General features: G+C 39.6%; 2 protein-coding genes across 2 annotated transcripts; one reads left to right on the top strand and one right to left on the bottom strand.

Annotated features, from left to right (window-relative positions):
- Nucleotides 1-1141: 1141 nt before the first annotated feature.
- On the bottom strand, nucleotides 1142-15023 carry LOC140237737 (origin recognition complex subunit 4-like). The gene is made up of 12 exons (XM_072317665.1): nucleotides 14957-15023; nucleotides 10087-10296; nucleotides 9216-9306; nucleotides 8409-8570; nucleotides 7548-7596; nucleotides 6612-6760; nucleotides 6065-6238; nucleotides 5228-5314; nucleotides 4189-4297; nucleotides 3040-3135; nucleotides 2209-2276; nucleotides 1142-1452 (listed from the first exon to the last, which is right to left on the bottom strand). The coding sequence occupies exons 2-12, from the start codon at nucleotides 10266-10268 to the stop codon at nucleotides 1258-1260; spliced, it is 1362 nt and encodes a 453-aa protein (XP_072173766.1). The 5' UTR covers nucleotides 10269-10296; nucleotides 14957-15023; the 3' UTR covers nucleotides 1142-1257.
- Nucleotides 15024-17586: 2563 nt separating this feature from the next.
- Nucleotides 17587-21792, top strand: LOC140238183 (arylacetamide deacetylase-like). Its single transcript, XM_072318121.1, has 4 exons — nucleotides 17587-17733; nucleotides 18631-18874; nucleotides 19594-19657; nucleotides 20979-21792. The coding sequence occupies exons 1-4, from the start codon at nucleotides 17587-17589 to the stop codon at nucleotides 21790-21792; spliced, it is 1269 nt and encodes a 422-aa protein (XP_072174222.1).
- Nucleotides 21793-22489: the final 697 nt, after the last annotated feature.

Below are 22489 nucleotides of genomic sequence, written 5' to 3'. Positions count from 1 at the left end.
TATTACAGAGCTACACCTTAGCACTCGCTTATAAAATTCCCATGTATCCTGTACATCAAGGTGAATATCACTTCCAGAGTAGTAGCAGGAGAGAATCTCTACTTATACTGAATAGCACCCTGTGAGAAAAACTAGAATATTATAGTAACAAAATCGACACAACAAAACCTCCACAGCTTTGCAGAAAACCAACTGGCTTTCTGTCTCATAGACTACCGAGTCCTTCGTACTCAAAGGTGCACGTTGTGCTTCGTAAATAAACAATAATCATGTGAACCAGCAGTATGTCTGACAGACCAACGTTTGTATTAATGCACTCAAAAAGACTGACCACTCGGCATTCCTGGCATTTTACTTCTGGTAGATTGCTTTGTCGCCAGTCACTATAAATTGCCCACTATTCAAAACATCAGCTTGATTAGGTTGCAGACTTTCTGGAGCGAGTTTTGCTAAAGACGACACTCTTGACCACTTTCCATGTAAAGGCACTTCGCTGTGACCTGACACTCTTTTTCATCAGCACCCTGTTCACTTCTACAAACTTGACCTACTACGATAATTGTAAAGTTAGCCAGCCCACTGAGGCATAACAATAGTCCAATACGAAATCAGTGACACAATAGGTGTTAAGAGGTATTCATTATTATTTGGTGATCTATTCAGTGGCAGTTAGTTTCCACTCATCTGAGCCAATTGAAGAAAGACACCCTAGTAGATACACTAATCAGTGAAGAAAGCACAGTGACGGTTGATAAAAGGATATTTCTTCAGACCCCTATGGGCAAAGGAATACCCCTGGAGACCCATGAATGCAAAATTAGGTAGCCTCAGTTTGCGACAGGCATCATGATATACAGCATCATCACAGTACATTCTCGTTGGGAGTGAATATTTGATGTGTCCAACTGTCCGACCCTTTTGGTCCTTGTAGAACCCAAAGTAACCAATCTACAAACCTGAACCACCCGCACTCATGTGGGACCGTGGAACACTCTTGAATGGCTGGAGTAATATGATGGCTGTATGGGCCAAACTTCCCAAATAATCTTGTACTAATGCGTGAAATTTGTTGCTTTCTGCTTTGATATGTCGCAAGAGTAGCAATGAGGAAATAATTGAGCAATAAAATGCAGATGCCTTCACTGTTGCAATCCCCACAGTATGACACAGCACTGCATTAGCGTGAAACTGTGAAAAAGCTCTATGGTATGGTCTATAGGGCTCTGCACGCTCTTTCTCTCAAGGAACCCTGGAGGCTCACGATGGCAAGGGGTTGTTGAACCAGTGCTTGAGCTCGCTGGGGCAGGCTGGGTAACTGCTGAGGGCCTCGGCGAGCTGCGACGCCGTGACGAGGATGCTCATGGCGCGGTACTCCTTCTGCGTCCTGGTGGAGGAGGCTAGGCTGTGGTCCACCGCCTTGACCAGCTCCAAGGCGACCAGATGCTCAAATGCCTGGCAATATCAATGTGAGACGGATGGGGTCAAGATAAAGCAAAACATTACGACCGTTCACCTCGTCCTGAAATTAATCTTGCTCCTTACTTGCTCTGAAGAGTATGTGTTGTCTATAACATATCAATTGAATGCTGTCAGATTATCTTTTCACATACACACCCCTGCTACATAATGCTTGCATACAGTGCTGTGATATGCATGAAGAAATAGAGAATCTTGAAATGAAAATTCATTCAATGGTCTCATCAAATTGACCTCATAACATTGGTAAAGATTCACACAGCACCAATCAAACAGACAAGTAAAAATTTGATTTAAATCAGACAAGAGAAAGTTCTGGAGATTTACTTTTCTCCTTGGCCAATGACATACATGTGCAAACTCATTCAATTTGCATTTCATGATTTTAACCAATATCACTACTTAAATAGTCCATACCTCTCCCTTTATTGTGCAATTTCAACATAACTCCACCAATTTCCTTTGGTTAATTTCATTTTACTCATGAGAGAAAACTTGAAAATAACAATTTCATAGAGACAGGAGTATTTTGTAATCAATCAGGAATTCTGTATAGGGGGGCGCAACTAATATTTCTGGTGCTACTTCCAGGTTTTATTATGTTTCATTTCATTTTTTTCTACTTATTTCTTTTGTTTTTAATGAAAAATAATGGGGGGGGGGGCCCTGCACCGGTTGCGCCCCCCTCTGGATCCGCCACTGTTAATGCACAAAGTTCCTCGCATGACTCACCTTTAAAACAACAGCCTTGTCAAACTGCTGAACTGTGTGTGACTTCTTCTGTATGAACTTCTGGTATTCTGTCAAGAAGACGACAAAAGAGATATCCATAACATTGCATTCTGGGACTGTGACACAATCATTCAGGACTTGCCTAAATTGGCAACAATAATGGCTCTAACCTTTTTGACACTTCAATCATTTCATGATTATACCCTTCACTGAAGATGACTTCCCCTGCTAGCATCATTTCCACGTACAATATTTGATGTTCCACTGCTTGATATTTCTGATATTTTTGCATAATGTCAGTACTTTGACAACAATTCTGGACCCTGAGCTTCATCATATTTTGATTTACCCCTACTGCACACCTACTCAGCAAATTACCCTGTCCTGCTACTGTCATACTACTACAAGACTGAAATGATACTGAAAAGGACCACTCTTCTAGACTGAACTGTGTGACAAATGCAATTTTCAAATTTAATCTTGACCTTGTCTCTGGCCTTAATAGATATTTCCCACAAAATACACTTCTTGACTTGTTTAACGTATGCCTGCTGAAACCAGTCTGATGAAAATCTAATTGACTGTACCGAGTCATCATACACCAACATACGTCAGGACAGATAAACGGATGCAGGCATTTCAGGTCTCGATTAAATAATTTTGGCAACCCAGGAGTAGAACCACTGAAAATGAATGGCTGGATCTTAAAAAGGTTGTTTTCTCATTCCCAACCTAAGTAGATTGTGACCACTGCTGTCACATCAAACCTATCTGAACCTAGTCTGGTGTTGATTATAGGCACATTGACATCCATGCCACTCAGAGCATTACCGTTGAACACCATCTCAAAGTTGAAGGGATCTCCCTCATACAGTTCTGTAAGGTGCCTCATCGCAATGATGAGACACAGCTGGAGGACCGACACTCCTGCACAGAAAGTGAGATCACAAAGAATACAATTCAAATTCATGAAACTCTTCCATCGAGGTGTTTTCATTGCAACTGATTGACAGATTGCCCTACATTGACGTAAATAAGCACTGAATTGATCAGTGTTTTAGTAGTAGTCATGATAAAAAATCATGGGCGTACATACTCGAGCAGGATTCGAACCTACGACCTCCTTATCACCGAACAGGCGTCATCTCCACCAAGCTTTCACCAAGCTTTCGCCAGACAGCAAGTGTTGGTTCTAATCCTGATAGCATGCAGCGGGTACTGCGTAATTATTCACATTCATGAAATTCTTTTATCATGACTACTACTAAAACACTGATCAATTTAGTGCTTATTTACGTCGATGTAGGGCAATCTGTCAATCAGTTGCAAAGAATACAATGTTGAGATGTACAGATGTTCAAAAAGTAATGAATGTATGTATGACATCTGTATAATAGTGTTTATGAGTGAATATAATTATATTTGTCTGAATAGGCACTTGAGAAGAAAAGATTGAACAAGCTTTCACTATGTAGCCTACAAATCCAGAACAACTTGAAACCTAATTTCTGAATGACTATTCATACATCATGACTATGAGTGAAACAGTGTTTCATGACTTTCAAAGTACATCATGGCAATCTCTTTCAAACAGTCCTTTTCAGGACTAACACATCCCATGGTGAACCGCAAACCCAGTATATGTTATGTACACCACCAAATCTAGCAAAGCAATATTGGTATCATTACTGTTCGTTTGTTTGTTTGATGGTCCATTTTGAAATTAAGCAGGCTTGAAGACTGTCTAATCAACAGTTTCGAGACTGATGGTAAAAACATTGAATTACAAGAATGAGTACTTGGCACCCAAATGAACATTCTATTCAATAGAAGTTAATGATTAAAAACTTTTTTACAAAGAACCTGTGAACATCATACTCCAATTCATTTTATTTAAACATTCAATTCATCTTGCTTCAATCTTTTTTTTTATTATTTCTTTTTAATGTGCCAATAATAGTGCATTTCCCTCTAACTTACCATGAAGCATTGCAGATTTTGAGTCTGCGCTGTGAACTTTGCGGCTCTCCAGAAGATGCAAGCCATTGATGGTCGGGTGATCACTGCTTATTCTCGAAATTGGCAACAGCTGAAACAAGCAACGATATCACGTCAGACCAAGACGTCAGGCCAGTACTAACTTATGTGAGCTATGCCACTTATCACAGTCTCTCTTTTGTGATGTAATCCATGCATTTGTGGCACCGAGGTAGGTACAAGTAAAGCGTAATGATTCTGGCAGCAGGCACAGTAATTACTATCAAATGTTTCAAACATTTGTAAGGCAACTCTACAAATCACAGAGCAATCCCAGTACGTCTCTGTCATTCCAGCTGGGCTAGGTACTGTGTATATGACTGCAGCTAAACTTGCATAATATGTTGACAATTGAACATTCGTGCAAGTGGACCAATTTTCTCCAGTCCCAGAGTATGTCAACTTAATATGTGAAGTTTACTGCATGCAGAATGTGAATATGGCAACATGCCAGCACATATTTTACTCTCAAGGAAAATTGTTTAAAATTTCATTTTTGTTGTTGTTGTTGTTGAATGAGACTGTATGTGTACCTCTTGCAGAAAGAAAGTAGACAGCATCAATATATTTGTCATTAGTGAGTAAATGATGCCGATAACATCATTAAAATATTAAATATTCTAATGACGATTATTTTGCTAGGCCTTCACTTCTTTTTCCTTTACAAATGATGACACACAAGTCATATGTTATGTTGTGATCTCAATGATGGTACAGATGCATTGATCAGCAAAATATATTAAAAATACTCGCGCGCGCACACACACACACACACAAATCTCTCATTGATACATGGCAGATTCAAGCAAACAAGAAGATCCCATATAAGGCTTCAAAAGAACATTATCCATGATGCATTGGTCACTGCAGATTGAGTAAGAAGCCTGTTTTGGCAGCGAAAAAGGTTAATACAATGTAATGAATCTTACTGTATTATCAAAGCATTTACATGGTGAACATGAAAATAGAAGGATCCTCTTACCATGAGATCTAAAAGGCTTCTCACAGACTTGTCCAGGTCGTAAGTCTTCCGCAGGATGTCGCACACTGTTGTGTCATCGGTAAGGATCTGCACAGGTATTATAGCAAGAAGTTTACATTGGGAGCAGAGATAGTCTGAACATTTCACATGATAAATCAAGTAGGCAAACTCATGCTACTTATTCTCACACTGGGTGGGACTGTGTACATGCATGCACTGATGATGGAACACTGAAAACTAAATAACAACCAGGAAATACGGGCGTGAGCATTTTGGTTATATTCTCATTGTGGCACTCATGATCCTGCCACTCCATTGCAACATTTTTTTCTTCTTCAAAGTGCTGAATGTAAAAATGTCTCTCTCTCTAGGTTGTTCAAAAACATTCCTTACGTTTTACAAGAGTAGAACAATTTCTACAATCAACTCAGAGCAAAATGAACATCTAATATCACACTTAATTTTGTCTTGAGGTGAAATGGGACAATAACGAGTTGTGGAAGAATATCCCTGGGCAGTTATGGGTCATCGTAACTCCCCCATTACCTCACAAATAGACATGGTGAAGTGAAGTTTGCAATTTTTCCACACAAAAGTGTCCTTTGCACATATCACATGGTATACATGTACATCAATGTATGTTGGAGAGGACTTGCACAAGAGAACTGTCACCTCAACAGGTTAATTGCTCCCAAGCTCAATTTACATTAGCACAGCATTGTGGACCACGCATCTGTTGCCGGTACCAATAGTGTCATATTACCCTTGAAGTCTATGACAATGGATGCTGCCAAATTGCTCAGCATTGCAGGGTAACATTATTTGGCACCCCCTTACCCCAACGTGTTTGTTCCACTCGCGGGCAAACTCTTTGTGTGAAAAGCTGGGAGGCAGCACCAGCGTTTGCCTGAAGACATCGCAGTACTGGTCAAAGGTCAGGGTGTTGAAGACGTGGATCTGGCGATGAGAGAAGCGCGACTTCACTCGCTTCTCGAGGAGTTCTACCACGTCCTGCATGTTGGAAAATGGTTAATAAAGAAACAAAATGATTCATCTCATGACATAGTCTCATTGGTAAAAAATGATTACAACTGCAAGAACACAACCTACAATCATTTACGTAACTTATCACACTCTCTCTCTTCATATTACTATAATGAAAGAGATATGAGTTGAAGAATTTTGAGGCATTGTTTCGACAACAATCCTGCCTCCTTTCCTGTTTTGTTTTGCTTTATTTTAAAATCTCTCTCTCTGCTGGCTGGTACAACACCACTCTCACCCCTACACTGCTGTGTAACATACTGGAACATGATAATTAAGCCCATATCCAGTACAGAAAGTCAGAGCAGCTTCATCCCACTGTAGGTGTAGTCTTTCTTACGAGTCTACACGTGATTCCGATGACAGTGATTGGGGTTTGCGCAGACTGGCACACGTCAAACAGGTTGTAGAGCAGAGTCTGGTTCTTGTGGTGGGCAAAGAGGTCAAATTCATCGAGGACAAACAGGATCGACTGTGCCCCGCTGGAGTCTGTGAAAAAAAAAAAATGGAGGCAAGCATGTAGGGTGTGATGGATTTCAAAGAACACATTCCTATGTGAAGTACCTTGATATGACCGCAATTTTTGGATGAGTGGAAAGGTAGAGCAGGGCATGTTTTCATGAAATTTGTCAGCCTTGACAAGTTGTAAGTCTCTGACAATTACCATAATAGTAACAGTCAGTGACCAGAGCTTCTCACACAATCAAAACCAAGGCTTTTATTAAAATTGTCAGAGACAGATAACTTTCATGAAATGGTGCCCTGGTTATGGAGGAGAGATTGCTCTCAGTCAAAATGTGACGGTGTCTGCCAATGCAAGCATAAATATTTCATCGAAACAGGTGACATGATCATAGTAATGAGATAATGAATGCCCTTATCCTGCAGTATACTTGGCATCATACAGTTGCAATCAATTTTGTTGATAGCATTTTGACAGGTAACATTTGTTTCTCATGTCAAGACCAAGATGGTTAAAATCAAGCAGATTTGGAGGATTAGACCATACAGCTTAGGATGAAAATGTGTTCCGTATTTTATATGATTTAGATTAAAAATCCAAATCGTGCCAGTTCTCTCCCTTTCATGCTGAACAGTGACCAAAATGAAGGGCTTACAATGTCTCTGATCTGTTTTCTCAGTTTCCTTTTTCCTTCTCTTTTCATAACTTCCTAACTCAGAGGGGACTCCAAATTTAGCAATTACACACCAATCTTGGCAATTCCTCAATCTATTTTTCTGGTCAGTGAAACATCCATAGCACTTTTACACATACCTGTTTTGAGGGACTGTAGTAAAAAAGCCAGGTTTTCAGCAAAAGACCCCTGCATATGAAAAATATCATAACTCAGATGAACACATAATCATAATGTTTCAATGTGCATTCAAAAACATATATTGTAATGCTATAAACTATCTTAAAACAAGGACTAATCTCAGCTTGGTCACGCTACATTGTACTTATATATTTCTCTCTTTCATAACACCATATCTTGGACATGCACACACAGTTATTAATTTGTCCATGAGACAAAGGACCTTGACACTGAGGAAAACTCATCCTCACAATATGAACACTTTGTTTGAAGGCTGGCTGAACCTCACCTATTCACATGGAACTTTCGTCACCGTCCATTCAAATTGCCACTAAGTGCAGGACAGCAAATCCCTGGTGGGAACGGGGCTTTGAATGCATGAGCCCACTACATCTTAATTATGTTGGCGAGAGTATTTTACGTGCAGTTTACTACCAACTGGTTGAATTTTGCAATCCTACAGGTGCAAAGCTAGATGTGCACAAACAGCCAAAGACTAATTAAAGTGCACACATCTTTTGATGTGTCTGTGCACTTGGCAATAACTTGTTGGGGTGTCTTACTGGCAATCTATAAATCTCTTCCAACGACTTCAATCATAGTGCAAGCTGTGACTATCCACTCAAGTACGATAACATAAAGACCTTCTTGGATATGACAGGCATGAGAATGATTAACATGACACTTATTAATGGCAAGGAATATTGGGACATATGCACCAAAATTGCACACTGAACATGCTGGTGAAATAAAAAAAAAAATATGCTCAAACACCACATTTAAGTCAATATGTCATCCTGCTGGTTGTCATGGAAACTCACAAAGACTTTGTCTTCCACTACGTTCTCAAGGCGGAGTTGCCGCGTGATCTCCTGGATGGCAATCCTGTCGTCCGTCTGCAGCAGGCCGTTCAGGTGCACCCGCAGCAGGTTGCTAGCTATCTTCCGGCTCTTCTCCAGCTCGGACAAAACATGTGTGAGCAGCTACAGGTTGGCAAAGAATATTACCATAGACACTATGAATACTAATTATTGACTTTCACTACATGACTGCTGTGTATTTACAAGTCAGCATACACGGAGGTGAAAATAAAATTCACAGCTTGACCACGGCCTTCAACTTTTACTATTAACTAGATTTCACTTGAAATCACATCAAGTGTGTATCCTAAAATAGTGTCATCTAGTCAATTCTGAATCTTCTTAAAATGATCTCTTTTTTGGTCTTTCTTTTTAAAAGTTGGAGTGCAAGTAGCAAGATCACTGACTTTGACCCAAATCTATAACTTTGCATCAGCATTCTGTCCACAAAATAGCATGTTTCTCTCTTCTGGTCTCTAACTAAAATTTTGATCGATGTGTATGTATCTCAAGATCATTGAATATATCATAATCATTATCAGCATTCATTTGTGTGCATGTGTGTTTTGTTTGCTTCTTTTTCCCCCCTATATTTGAAGAGGATAACAATTAATGATTATGAAAATAATAGCATCTGTCATCACGTGATACAGAAAGTTACAAAAACTATCACAAAACCTGCTACGGAGAATGCTGGGGGGGGGGGGGGGGGGGTGGGGAGGGGGAGGGGGGTAATCAAGGCCCCCTTCACATGGGTCTGGCTCTTACCATGGACTTGCCACTTCCTCTAGGGCCAATAACAAGGGCTGAGTTACTCTCCCCTTGAGTGGCACATCTTTCTATGATGTCCAACAGATGCCTGACCAAAAAGAAAAAAAAAGAAAAGAAAAGCAAAGCAAAAAAATGAAAAACAAAAGCTATGTAACTCTAGGTTGCCTTAGATGAGACCAGAGAAATAGAAAAAAAGAAGAAAAAAAACCCACACACACAGGAAGATATCAGTGAAGGCCTAAGAAATCTAGAATAAACAAAAATAAAAGAAAGCATAATTACAACATTCTAATTGTAATTAGGAAAATCAGTATCACGTAGCATGTTGCTCTTCACAAGCATCACTAACTACAAGTCTAGCAAACTTTGCTAGATGCCTTGCATAAAATTAACACAGTTTCTTTGTAGAAAACACATCCCTTACATTATTTTTTTAAGGATTGTGGGCAGTGTTTATGCAACTTATGCAAGGGATAGTATGTTCTGAAATTCCTTCATGACAAGAATTGTTCTTGCCATTTTCAAAGAAAGGAATATCATTTCTCTCTTCAGTGACTAATATCTCCAAAAAAAAAAAAAACAGAAAAAAAAATATATCTGATTGACATTACAACTGTAACTAAGCCCAACATTGTTTGCTAGTTGATTCACTGATAAAGATATTAGAACGTTTCACTAGCACTTGCTCTTTTTCCACTGATTCCCTACCTTTCCTTCTTGACTTCTTTTCTTCACAAACATTCATTTCTCCAATTTGAACTTCTATGTTCAGTAACTTTCATCCCATGGCATTAGATTTACTTCTCTGAAAATGGCTTCCTATTTGTGTTAACTCCAGCTTTCTCACACTACATGTAAGATGACTTACCTCCTCTGATCCTGGAGATAGGGCAAGCTATCTGGCAGCTCATAGCCACATAAACGTCTGCGCAAGATTCTCTGCACCTCCAAGTACACTTCATCCTCTACGACAGGCAGGCAGGGTGGGGCAATTGCATCCTTTCTGTCACCGGCGCCTTTACTCTTTCTGCCCATGTTCTTTGATGGCATCACCAAGTAAGTATGATGCTCACTTTTTCTGTGAAGAGTAAATTCAATTAACAGTTAGCAACTGTCCTTGACAGAGAAATCTGTCTGTTCAGAGGATTTTTAATACAGTTACAGTGGAACTGCAACGTTGGTTGATGCTCCCTTGTCATAACCGCACCAGTGCCCCAACACGTACGTACCGCGTAGTTACAGCGCCCCGCGCCAGGTTATTATTTTTTTTTTATAATTCTTTATTCAAATTTTGTTCAATTTCATATCACAGAAACAGAAGCATTCACAGAAAACAAAATCAAAACATTATACAAAGAGAAACTGCATAATACACAAACATTGTACAAAATAATGTCAATCTTTAATACACTATATTAGCCTGACCAGACGGTATGCGAAGGCTGTGTTTAGTTAACACTAGAGCCCAGTAGAGGATAAGGACAAAATGCAGTAACACTAACATTGTGCAAACTAATGTCAAACTATTGTCAAACTAATGTCAAACTAATGGCAACTCTTTCAACCAAAGAAACGAAATCCGTTTTTTTTTTGTTTTTTTTTTTAAAACACATATTCTCGGAAAAAGCCCACAAAATGGGGACATTACTGCATATCTTATATAGACATCTAGACCGGTTATATTGCTTTACGGAATCCCCTCCTAAACCTTGTACCTTGTACCTTGTAGTTGTTATCCCCGAAGACCTCCGCTAGGAAGGGTAACTCAGGGCTGACGAGAGTGGTAATACAAATTTCTTTTGTTTTATGAGAGCTTTGACTTTTTTAGTTTGGTTTTGAAGACTTCTGTGCTCTTGGATAATATTATTTCTTTTGGGAGGTTGTTCCAAAGGGAAATTACATCTGGGAAGAATGAGTGTGCTAGCTGGCTTGTGGAAATGAAGGTCGATATGGGGTCATACTGCTTATCGTGTGTCCGTCGTAGCCTGGTTACTTTCTTTGAGGCGTATTTGTGGAGATCTAGGTCAAGTTCACCATGGATGAGCTTGTAAAAGCTGATGAGGCGTAGATGTTGTCTTCTGTCTTCCAGGGGGATCCAGCCGAGTGTGGTCATCATGTTAGTGACACTAGACTCTCTGGAGTAGGTTCCGGTTATGAAACGGGCTGCACGCCTCTGTACCATTTCAAGTGATTTGGTGTTCTTGGCGGTGCCGGGGTGCCATGCTATGGATGCGTACTCAAGATGGGGTCTTACTAAGGTGTGATAAAGTCGTTCTTTAACTGCTTTGGAGCAGTGATGGAAATTCCTTCTTATGAAGTTTAAAGCCCTTGTACCCTTATTGACAGAGTGTTGGGTCTGTTTATCCCATTTCAGATTATTTTCTATGTAGATCCCTAGATACTGGTGATTGTCGACTTCTTGGAGGTGTTCGCCAAAGAGAGTATACTTGGTATGCCCTGGGTTGCGTTTTCTGGAGATTCTCATGATGGAGCATTTCGTTGCATTGAATTTCATTCCCCATGTGTTTGCCCATGTAACTAGATTGTCGAGATCTTCTTGCAAAAATTTTTCATCTGAGGGGTTAGATATTGTACGGTAGACTATGCAGTCATCTGCAAACAACCTCACTGTGCTGTTGGCTGCTTCTGGGAGGTCGTTGACGTATAAGATGAACAAGTGGGGGCCGAGCACAGTGCCTTGTGGTATACCACTCAGTACTGGCTTCCAGTCAGATGATTTACCGTTGACGACTGTCCTTTGGTGACGGCATGTCAGGAAGGATTTCATCCAGGCAATGTTCTTGTTGCGGATACCGTACATGTGAAGCTTCTGTAGTAGTTTCTGATGTGGAACGACGTCAAAAGCTTTACTGAAGTCAAGGACGGCAATGTCACATGTATCTTTATTGTTGTAGTTTGAGGCAAGATCATGGATAGTAGCTACCAGTTGGGTTTCACATGACCTACCTGATCTGTAGGCATGTTGGTAATCAGTGATGATTGAGTTTGTAGAAAGGTGTTTCATCAGTTGGCTGTCCAGTATATGTTCCATCAGTTTACAACATACACTAGTTAAAGATATAGGACGGTAGTTAACTGGTTCGTTCTTGTCACCCTTCTTGTAGATAGCAGCAATATTGGCTTTACGCCAGTCTTCGGGTAGTTGTCCTTGATCATAGGATTGTTTGAATATGAACTGGAGGACTGGGGCTACTTGTTCGGCTGTAAGTTTCAAAATACAATTTGGGATATTATCCGGGCCTGCTGCTTTTAAAACATCCAATTTATTCATCAACTTGATAATACCACTGACGGTAATATCAACTTCAGGCATGTCTGGTACATTACTTGGTAAAAGATTGGGTACTTCTTTACTGTCCTTAGTGAAGACACTTTGGAATTGTTCGGCCAGTATGTCCGCTTTCCCTTGATCATCAGTGACAGTGCGGTTTCCAGATCTAAGACTTCGGATTCCTATGTTATCCTTCCGTCTAGTTTTAATATACTTCCAAAACTGCTTACTACCTGCCTCAGAGAGCTTGGATATGTATGCCCGTTGTGCGTTTCTGAGTTTCTTATTGACCGTCCTCTTAATCTGCTTGTATTTGTCCCATCTATCTTGCCCTCCAAGATTTTTTGCCTTTAAATAACATTTCTCCTTTTTACGACACAATCTCTTAAGCTTAAATGTAAGCCAAGGAACATGTGGTTTACCGGACGTGACTTTTGAAGGTACATGCTGGTTGATCAGGTCATGCATCTTATCTCTGAAGTTACACCAATTTTCTTCAACTGTTTTACTGATGGGGTTTGAATTCAGAAAATTTTCACAGAATATTTGTGCATCTGCTTTAAGCTTGTCTTCATCCATCTTATTCCACTGATGAATCTGTCTTGGGGGTCTGGCTGGTAAGGGTGCTCTAGTATTGATTTCCACCATAACAATGCTGTGGTCAGAGAAACCTGGGTGGGGATGGATGCTCTTCACTAAAGATGGGTGGGTAGTGAAGAACAGATCTAGTATGTTCTCAGTTCCACTTGAATCACGACGGGTTGGGAAATTAACGAGTTGTTGTAGGCTGTGCTCGTCAGCAATTCCTAAAATTTCCCGTTGGGTTGGAGTGGTGGTTGTAGATGAAGACCATGACATATTTGGGATGTTGAAGTCTCCTCCCAATAAAATATAAGGCGTTTTGGTTTCCTGTTGAATTTTATTCAAACTTTCACTAAGGTTATCCAAATCTTTCCTATCAGTCGGTGGTCTGTAATAGGAGCCAATATATATAAAGCTCCCGTCATTCATGAGGAGTTGGCACCATGTTAATTCACTGTCTTTCTCGGTAAGATCCGGTCTCTCAACTATCGGTATTGTTTGGTCGACGGCGATGAAAACTCCTCCTCCCTTACTATTCTTACGGTCATTTCGAATAACCTGGAAATTGGTAGGGAAAACCTCCGTTGACGTTATGCTCCCGTCAAGCCAGGATTCAGAGCCAATTATTATATCAGGATTTGTTACAGAACAGAATGCATAAAATTCTGATACTTTGTTTTTAATGCTCTGAAAATTAACTACAGCTATCTTAACACAATTCTTCTTTAATTTCTTGGGTGGGTTACAATGCACTGATCTGTTGACTGGATTACAAACAGTTGTGTTGCATTTCCTGGTAATGATACTCTCGTTTCTTCTCCACTTTCCTTTGTTTAACAGTACATTTAGGGCTTGAAGAAGAAAGTTGTTCAGAGTCCAGGGGTTCAATACTATTGTCATTATTCAAATCTGGATCTAACACACTAAACTGATTAATACTTCGATGTGAGTCACTGTCATCAGAATTCGATGCTACAATGTTCATAAGTTCACATGCTGGGCAGTACCAGATGGCATTGGAATTTCTCATGTGGTATTCATACAGCTCATCTGTCACACCTGTACAGCTATTGTGTGACCATTTATTGCAGTTTGTACAAAGCATTCCCTTATCCCTATTCTTCACTGCGTAGTTGCATAGTGTGCATGGGTACTTGGGCTTTCTTCCTCTTTTCTTACTCATACTCATACGCTTCGGCCCTATGATGGGGCCAGGGTTCAGTTCTATATCTCCAGCAAGTATGCTAGTGATCTGCACAATGGCGTATAAGCCTCTCGGTAATTTAGGAATAACAACTGTAGTTTGCAGACCTCTCGCTCGTTCTGTGTGGGCTGCACAATGGTACGATATATAATACTGTAGGTATAAACGTGTCTGAATAGATATGTCGGCTTGGACAATGTATTTAGTTGCTGTGTCCGACTGAAGATCAGTATGAAATGGAAATGCTTCCTGTAAACAAAGGAAGCAAAGGAGAGCCGTAAATTAACATTTAAAATAAAAATAAAAAAAAAAACTGATAAAAGATTCCTCCGGACAGACGGATTTTTCTGTCAAGGTTTGATTAAACGCCAAAACACAGTAACATCTTGAAACCTGAAGCTCTAACGTTATTTTCTTTCCTGCGTTCACCACCATGAGTGACCACGTTCTCGTGTTTCAACTCGGTGCACCATCCACTAACATGTATATCGGTAGGTGGGACCGTTAGCTCGATTGGCTGTGTACTCTATCTCAAAATAGGTCTAAAGAGTTCCAAAACGCGCAGTATAGTAACTTAGTTCGAAAGATTTAGGGTCTCATATTAAATGTTCACAGATAACTGCCCGAAATCGTTTGTCTATGGACAATAACGGTACTTACACTGCATTTCATGGAGTTCACGTTTGCTTGCTTCACATGCTCAGCTAGCTGAGTGCTTGCTCAATGGTTTGATTCAAAACGCCGCGCGCACGGCACAGAATCATGTCATGTGGGCCGGGTCGGGTCTTGGTCACCCATCAAAGAGATTTTTCTGCAATTGGGGAAAATCTCTTTATTACCCATTTATCTACCAAATTACGTCGAAGCAGTAATGAGCCACCGGTCAAGTGTCGCAGACTAGATGCAGTCAAAGCTGTCTAAAGCGGCCGCGCTCAAGGCAGACTAAAAGGTGGCCGTACAGACAGGTGGCCGCTTGAGACCAGGGTCTCTAACAGTTTAACTCAATGGCCTTATTTCGGAGCATTTCTTCTTCTTTTTTTCAGTAGCCGTAAAGGGCAGGTGGCCACGATACTACTTAGTATAGTAATAGATAGGTGGTCGCTATTAGGCAAGTTTGACTGTATGACAAGATTAAAAAGAAAGAGAAAACGATTCACATCCAAGCACAAAAATATCAAAATCGCATTGAAAATAAGAAAATTATGAAATCATAAAGATTCGCTATAAATAATTCATGCAAAACAGTAATAAAAAACAGTAGATTTGAAAACATAAATTTAGTGAGCTGATGACGTAGTGCACAATGATTGTGCCAAAAAAGAAAAAAGAAATCGATTCTTCTACTTTAAAAATGTAACACGTGACCTTTTCCATTGCTGAATAAACTAGTGATGAGATTCAATTATATCAGGATTCAGTCATGCATTCATTCATTCATTTTTTTCCCATCTCTAACAGCGGAGACTGGGGCATAATGGCATTTGAACAATAATAACAACAACAACAGCTACCCTGGGAATTTCAAGATTAAATGTATACTAGCAAGTTGTTCGCGCATCTACTCCATTCCATGCACATTAATATTGTTAGCAAATATGAACCACAGAACCACAGTGGTAGGCCTATGAACCTATATATGTCATGTATGTGCAGCATCCAGAGAGGTTGGGGAGACAGGGGGGGGGGGGGGGAGCAGGAAAGGGATGGGGAAGTATGAAGGTGTAAAGTTCGGTGACCCGATGATTACAATAGGCGTTAGGTTTATCTGTCCAAGGTCTCTTTCTCACTGTCTTCTTGATAGTCCCAGTGTTTTATTTCCATGAACGTTCCAATCGATTGTGCCTGCCAGTACAACTACAGCCTTTTCTTCCCGACAAAACTAGTGTACATGTGCCATGTAGACCTAACTGACTATACGATTCGACAAATTCCATTGTCTTATCGGCGTGATATTTGCTGTTCGCCTTTTGTTGAATCAGACTGACAGCTGAAATGTAGAAGACATCTTTCAACGTTTTTGATGGGATGGAAAATTTTGCTGAGTAATGACCAGCAGCGTGTGAATCCAACAGCAGTATACTGTCTTCTACTACGGCCCACATTGACTGAGGTGAGCACTTGTTTTTTGGCAAAGCATGGCGTGAGTGTATAGGCATTGCCTATTATGCTACTAGATTATATAACCAGCAGTTGCTCATTCCCGTATAAGGTAATATATTTGATAATAACTTTGCTTTTCTTTTGTTTTGTTTTGTTGGTTGTTGTTGATGATGTGTGTTATTTAAGGTAATTACTCTCCTTCACATCATACCAAAGTGTTTCGACAGAGTCTTTCATTGAAATGTGACCCCACGATTCTTCAATGAAGTTTAGCAATGGTGTTAAGGACTTTGGCATATCAAGCACGGACTGACTGATAGAAATTCGCGTCGGGAACAGACTTTAATCGGGCCCGATATCAGGAGGCGTCCTATTTAATAAGCCTTTTTTTCAATGTCAAGTATATTATGTAAACAATATATTTACCTGTTGATTTTCGCTGTAATGGTGTGTGGAGCAAACCGAAACGGCACACTGCTGGGCCCATGCACGTCTAGTAGAGCAGGGTTTATGAAGTTGAACAGGTCGGGGCTTTTGATTAGCTTATTACACTACTGCGGTGTTGCATGCTTCATTATCATAGATGTATATATATATATATATTTATGTCTGGCGGCCCTCTGTAAGTTTGGTTGAATGTCTCCTCCTTAGAAGTGTGTGAGTCTATGTAATGACTCATTCCGTTCCACTGATTATAACTAATGATCATAATAACGGGCTATATTATTTACGACGTTTGTTTTTAAACCGATGCCCACTCTTCGCAGCTTCTTCCCTTCAAGTGCAATATAATATCACAAACCCAATGCTGCAGATTGTTATTTTTTTCCCGACAAAGATTATTTTCCAAACAAGACAGATTGCATTTACCTGCGCGTCTTAATGAAAAAGAGAAAGAAATCAATGGCCACAACGTTTGCTCCTATAAAATACGTCATGAGTTCGGCTTGAGGAAAACGCTAGTAACGTGTAGAATTGTGTAGTGTATTTCCCTTGTGACGTGTTTTCGCTTGTAAAGATATTTCTGTTTTAATACACTTCACGTTGACTCTCTCTTCATCTTTCAGATACTGGGGGTTAAGTCTCGTCCGACAATGTCAGTGTGAACATCTGGCGTAATGTAGGAGCATCCAATACCGACCAAAGCAAGTTTTGGATAATCTACGAAAATTTGATGAATCTATACGAAGATGACTGACATGGGTATCTTTCTCGTGATGGCCTCGATCGTGGCGTTCCTTTGCTGGTACGTCGGGCGAATCCCCGTCCCACGAGGCCTGACGCAGCCCGTCAAGTATCGCCTCCTGATGGTCTCACTCATAGTTCCGAGGCTCTGTGTAAGTGTGCTGCCTTAAACTTGGTTTCCTTAAAGAGGAAATCCGCCCCCAAAATAAATAAACTTGAAAGGAAGAAAAAAAATTCCTATTTACAGAGCAATAAAAAAAAATGACGAAAATCGAATAAGAAATAAGGAAGATATGACATTTTGAAATTTTAAATTTTTTTCCAGAAAACATTTCTTGACCAGTCCTTATGAATACTCAAATTATCAAGTTTACGATGTCATGCTCTCACAATTTCTTATTCATTTCATGTTAAAAAATGACAAAATCTCATAATAGTTGTGTAAACATAAAACTTGCCTTAAAATCACCCAAAATAAAAAAAAAGAACAAAATAAATGTTAACTCTGATATGTCTTAGTATGGGAACATGCTTTAACCTGTATTAGCTAAAAATAACACATTTTACGAATTTCATATAAAACATAAAAATTATGAGGGTATGGCATCATCAACTCGCTCCTTATATTCATAAGGACTGGTCAAGAAATGTTTTCCGAAAAAAATTGAAATTTAAAAATGTCATATCTTCCGTATTTCTTATCCGATTTTTGTCATTTTTGTACCTTTCTGTAGGAAATATTTTCTCTTTCTTTTAAAGCTTATCTGTTTTGAGGTGGATTTCCTCTTTAACATTTCATCAACTCGTGGGTCAAAAACATTCATTTGCATTAGATGACGCGAATGACATATTGATGACATAAATTTCTGCACTACTTGTGGTGAAACCCGTGTCATGAGACACAATTATGGAATATCATAGTACTATTTGCAGGACCTCAATTACATCAAGTATAATCCTCACATAAAATGCAGAGACATTAAAAAAGAAAGAAAATAGAGCAAAATTAATTTGTAAATATGTATCTTTTCCCCCGTTTTCTGTCTCAGGTGAAAGTTTACATGCTGTTACATCCGGGTGACGAATTTGCAAATCTGAAAGGCAGGCGACTCTTCAAAGAAGCCTTTGAGCCTACACCCCGAGAGTATGTTAGAGGTTCAAACATCAGGTCAAGGGTCGCGTATTTTGACGGGGTCAGAGTTCGCGTGTACGAGCCAATAAAACGGAACAGCGGCGGACTACAGCCAGCATTCGTCTTTATTCACGGAGGTGGCATGGTGATGGGGTCACCAGGTAAGGTCAAACAGAAACAGCCCAACTCTACAACCAAAACCCCCCAAAAGAAGAAGAAGAAGAAAAAAAAAAAAAAAACCCAACAGACGAGCCTATAGAGTAGCAATCATCAACAACAAAATATTATAATAATCTAAATGGGTTAGTCAAATACCGGTTAGTGATTGGCTAAACACAGTCACGTGATGGAGGAACATTGGTTATGTTCGCCCATGGGAGAAAATTTTTGTGATGTTCTCCCATGGGAAAACATTTTCATGTAACATAACCCATATAATATAAGAGATGATGACTTTTGTTGTCGGGAACATGTACCAAACGTTCCACCCTTAGGGTTTGAAATGCTATTTTGTGAGGATAACCTCCCTCATTTCAAACCCTTCGGGTGGAACATTCGGTATGTTCCCTCCCCCGCCAGTCATCATCTATATAATGTTAACCATGGTCGTTGTTGTTGTTGTTGTTGTTTTTTGTCGTGAAACTCGTGTACCATACTCGTGTCAATTTAACAATTACTGTACAGTTGATTTTGATCGATTGATCAATACATTTAATTGGTCAGATGAAGAGGCAAATAAGTGTTTATTTTGCTATTTTTGCTTACTCACTTAAGTCTAATTAGATGAAGACAAGCTATTAAGTGATTTTGGCGGGCTCTCTTTGATACTCGGGAAAAAAAAGAAATCAAACGTAGAATTGCTTTTTCCTGCACCATGCAGAATCGTACGACGGACTGACGCGGAGACTAGCTGAGCGTCTCGATATGGTCGTCGTTTCCTTCGAGTGAGTTTCATTTTAATTTCACTTCCTTTTTCATTTATTCATTTCTATTTTCACATTTGCAAACCATATCATGGTAATAAAGATACAATATACGTATTCAAAATGTGTCAAAATACAGTAAAACCACAAAATAATAGACTATAAAGCAAGAGTGCATGATCTTCTCTTCGTGATGACTGATTTTCCATGGTGATAGCGTAAGTAAAAAAAAAAAAGGCTCTCACTTCATGTAAAAAATATATCTATCAAAATTCCACCACAATTAACCAACATGAATATGCGATATACCTTATCATACAAAAACCCATATGTATATTGAAAATATTAAAATGGTGTGTATGATTCAGATAGGCCTAATACCATACAGTGCCAAACATTATTGTATCACCTTCGTTCTTAAAAACAGGCACTATAAATCATGCATGTATAATACAATATAATAATTCATTTGTATACAAAGCGTGTTGTGATTTGATCTTCATACAAGTGGAACATAATATACATGTATAATATATCATCCATACAGAGGATTTTTAGAGCCCAAATACAAGTGTTATTTTGTCGACGCACCTCATAACCTCCGACCCACTTAAAAAGTTTGTTGAACTCGACCAATATTTTTTGCCGAGGCGACCAATATTTAAAATATTGGACGGCAAGAGGGGGATTCCCCAAAGTTTTTATAAACTGCACCGTGATTGGTTGAGATATACGAGATGACCCGAAATATGAAGTAAAAAATGTCTGTGATTGGTCAGTCACGAATTAACTAAAATATATTTTTTTCTAAAATTCTGTGTATATACAAACAAATTTCATATATTAATTAGTTAAAAGTTTCCTTTGGAATGTACATCAAAATACATAGATCACATAGATCTGGGAATGAAGTGGATTAACTTGCACTGAAGAGTGTATCATACCCCATGTCAGGATCAAGTACAGTAGGAGGCCATACAGCACTGAGAGACAGAAAGGGAAAGTGAAAATATTCTTTGCGAAAATCCTCTGTAGGATAATAATGATAAAATCGAATGTCCTATTTTCGGTCAATACAAGGAAATATTGGACTCGCTAAGCAAAATATTGGACTCGTCTTCGACTCGTCCAATATTTGTGCATAGCTCGTCCGATATTTCCTTGTATTGACCTCAAGGCCATCCAATATTATATAATTAACCCTAAATTCTAATGAATGGAAAGCAATTAAAGTTTGGAAAGAAAAGCCGTTGTTTATCATCTAAGTAGATTAAAATATCGATGTCCGTTGACATAATAATTATGCAGAAAATGAATTTCATCTGCATTTCTCTCTCCCCAGCTACCGACTAGCCCCGGAATATCCATTTCCGATTGGGTACAACGACAACCTTCGTGCACTGACGTGGTTCTTGCAACACGCGGAAGAATTTGGGGTCGACTCCCGACGGGTCGCCGTAGGTGGCGACAGTGCAGGTGGAAGCTACGCAGCAGCACTCTCCCAAGACATCTATGATAATCACTCTCTTCCTAATATCAAACTTCAGATTCTGATCTACCCCGGAACGCAGCAGCTTGACTTTCAGACGCACTCGCATCAGAAATTGGACGCTGATTTCGGTGACTACGGGGTTCTCTCCCGAAAGAGCTGCACGGAATTTGTAGTGATGTACGCGCGAGGCACAGTTGACGCGCAGGCGATTAGGCGTTCGTGCCTAGAGAACATGCACTATCATTCAAAACACGCCAGACCGTTCCGGAAATTCGTCGACCGGAACTGGATTCCGCCTGAGCTTCGTCTGGCCGGAATACACACCAAAGAGAGAAGGGAGATGGAGGAATCGAAGCCGGGACCAGACAGCGATGCGGTGTGGAGAGAGGTGTCTAAATGCTATCTCGATCCGCGTTTCGCACCTATTGTGCGCGAAGATCTACGCGGACTTCCGCGCGCGTTCGTTCTGACTTGCGGCTTTGATTCCATGCGCGACGACGGTATTTACTACGCGCTTCGTCTGAAGCAGGCTGGGGTCAATGTCCTATGGAAACACTATGAATCCGCTTTCCACGGTATTTTCTGGATTTCTAAGAACGTTCATTTTAGAATGGGCTTGGAAATGCAGGACAACGTTATTGATTTTATCAAAGATTATATCTAAGTCCCAGAATTATACATTATATAAGAACCAGTGTGAATTTCACTGCTGGTGAAATGGGAAATAAAATTTGAATGTTATGGTGACAGTATTTATGATTCACCTGGTCTTTCGTGTGCAATGTTATCATTTTGATATACTTGAGCATGGAAGAAAGTTCTTATCTATTTGTGTTTCTGTCTTTAAGCTATAATCTATGTCCTATGTCTTATAACATTTACATGGAATGCGTAGGGACATTCAAGTCTTTAATGACTGACTTTCAGACATCAAGACATCACGTTTTGTACGTACATGTACGTTCCTTATGTATTTCAAATATAATATTTCTCACTTCTGTCACATTATTTGTACACTGTGCTATAAAAATTATTTGGTGTTTTGACCTAATGGCTCATGACTTCTGCACCTACGGTGCAATCGGAAATTATTATGTTCGGAACATCGTTTTTCCGGCCACTGAAAAACTGGAAAAAAAAAAAACACACATACACACACAAACGCGCAGAAGTAATAAGTACGTGTCAATTACTCTAACGGACGTGCCTACGTTTGCCATGATTGTTGAGTATTTTAATACAAGGTTAACGTTTAACACAAATTTCACAAAATTCTAATTATCAACAGTCATAGAAGAAAAGAATGTGAACAATTAAACACACACTCTCTTGCACTCACACGCGAGCACACACAGACATTC

This window comes from Diadema setosum, chromosome 14 (assembly GCF_964275005.1).
Source record: "Diadema setosum chromosome 14, eeDiaSeto1, whole genome shotgun sequence".
Classification (NCBI taxonomy): Eukaryota; Metazoa; Echinodermata; class Echinoidea; order Diadematoida; family Diadematidae; genus Diadema; species Diadema setosum.
The sequence above is the reverse complement of the archived record's forward strand: the minus strand, read 5'-3'. Positions and strand labels throughout refer to the sequence as shown.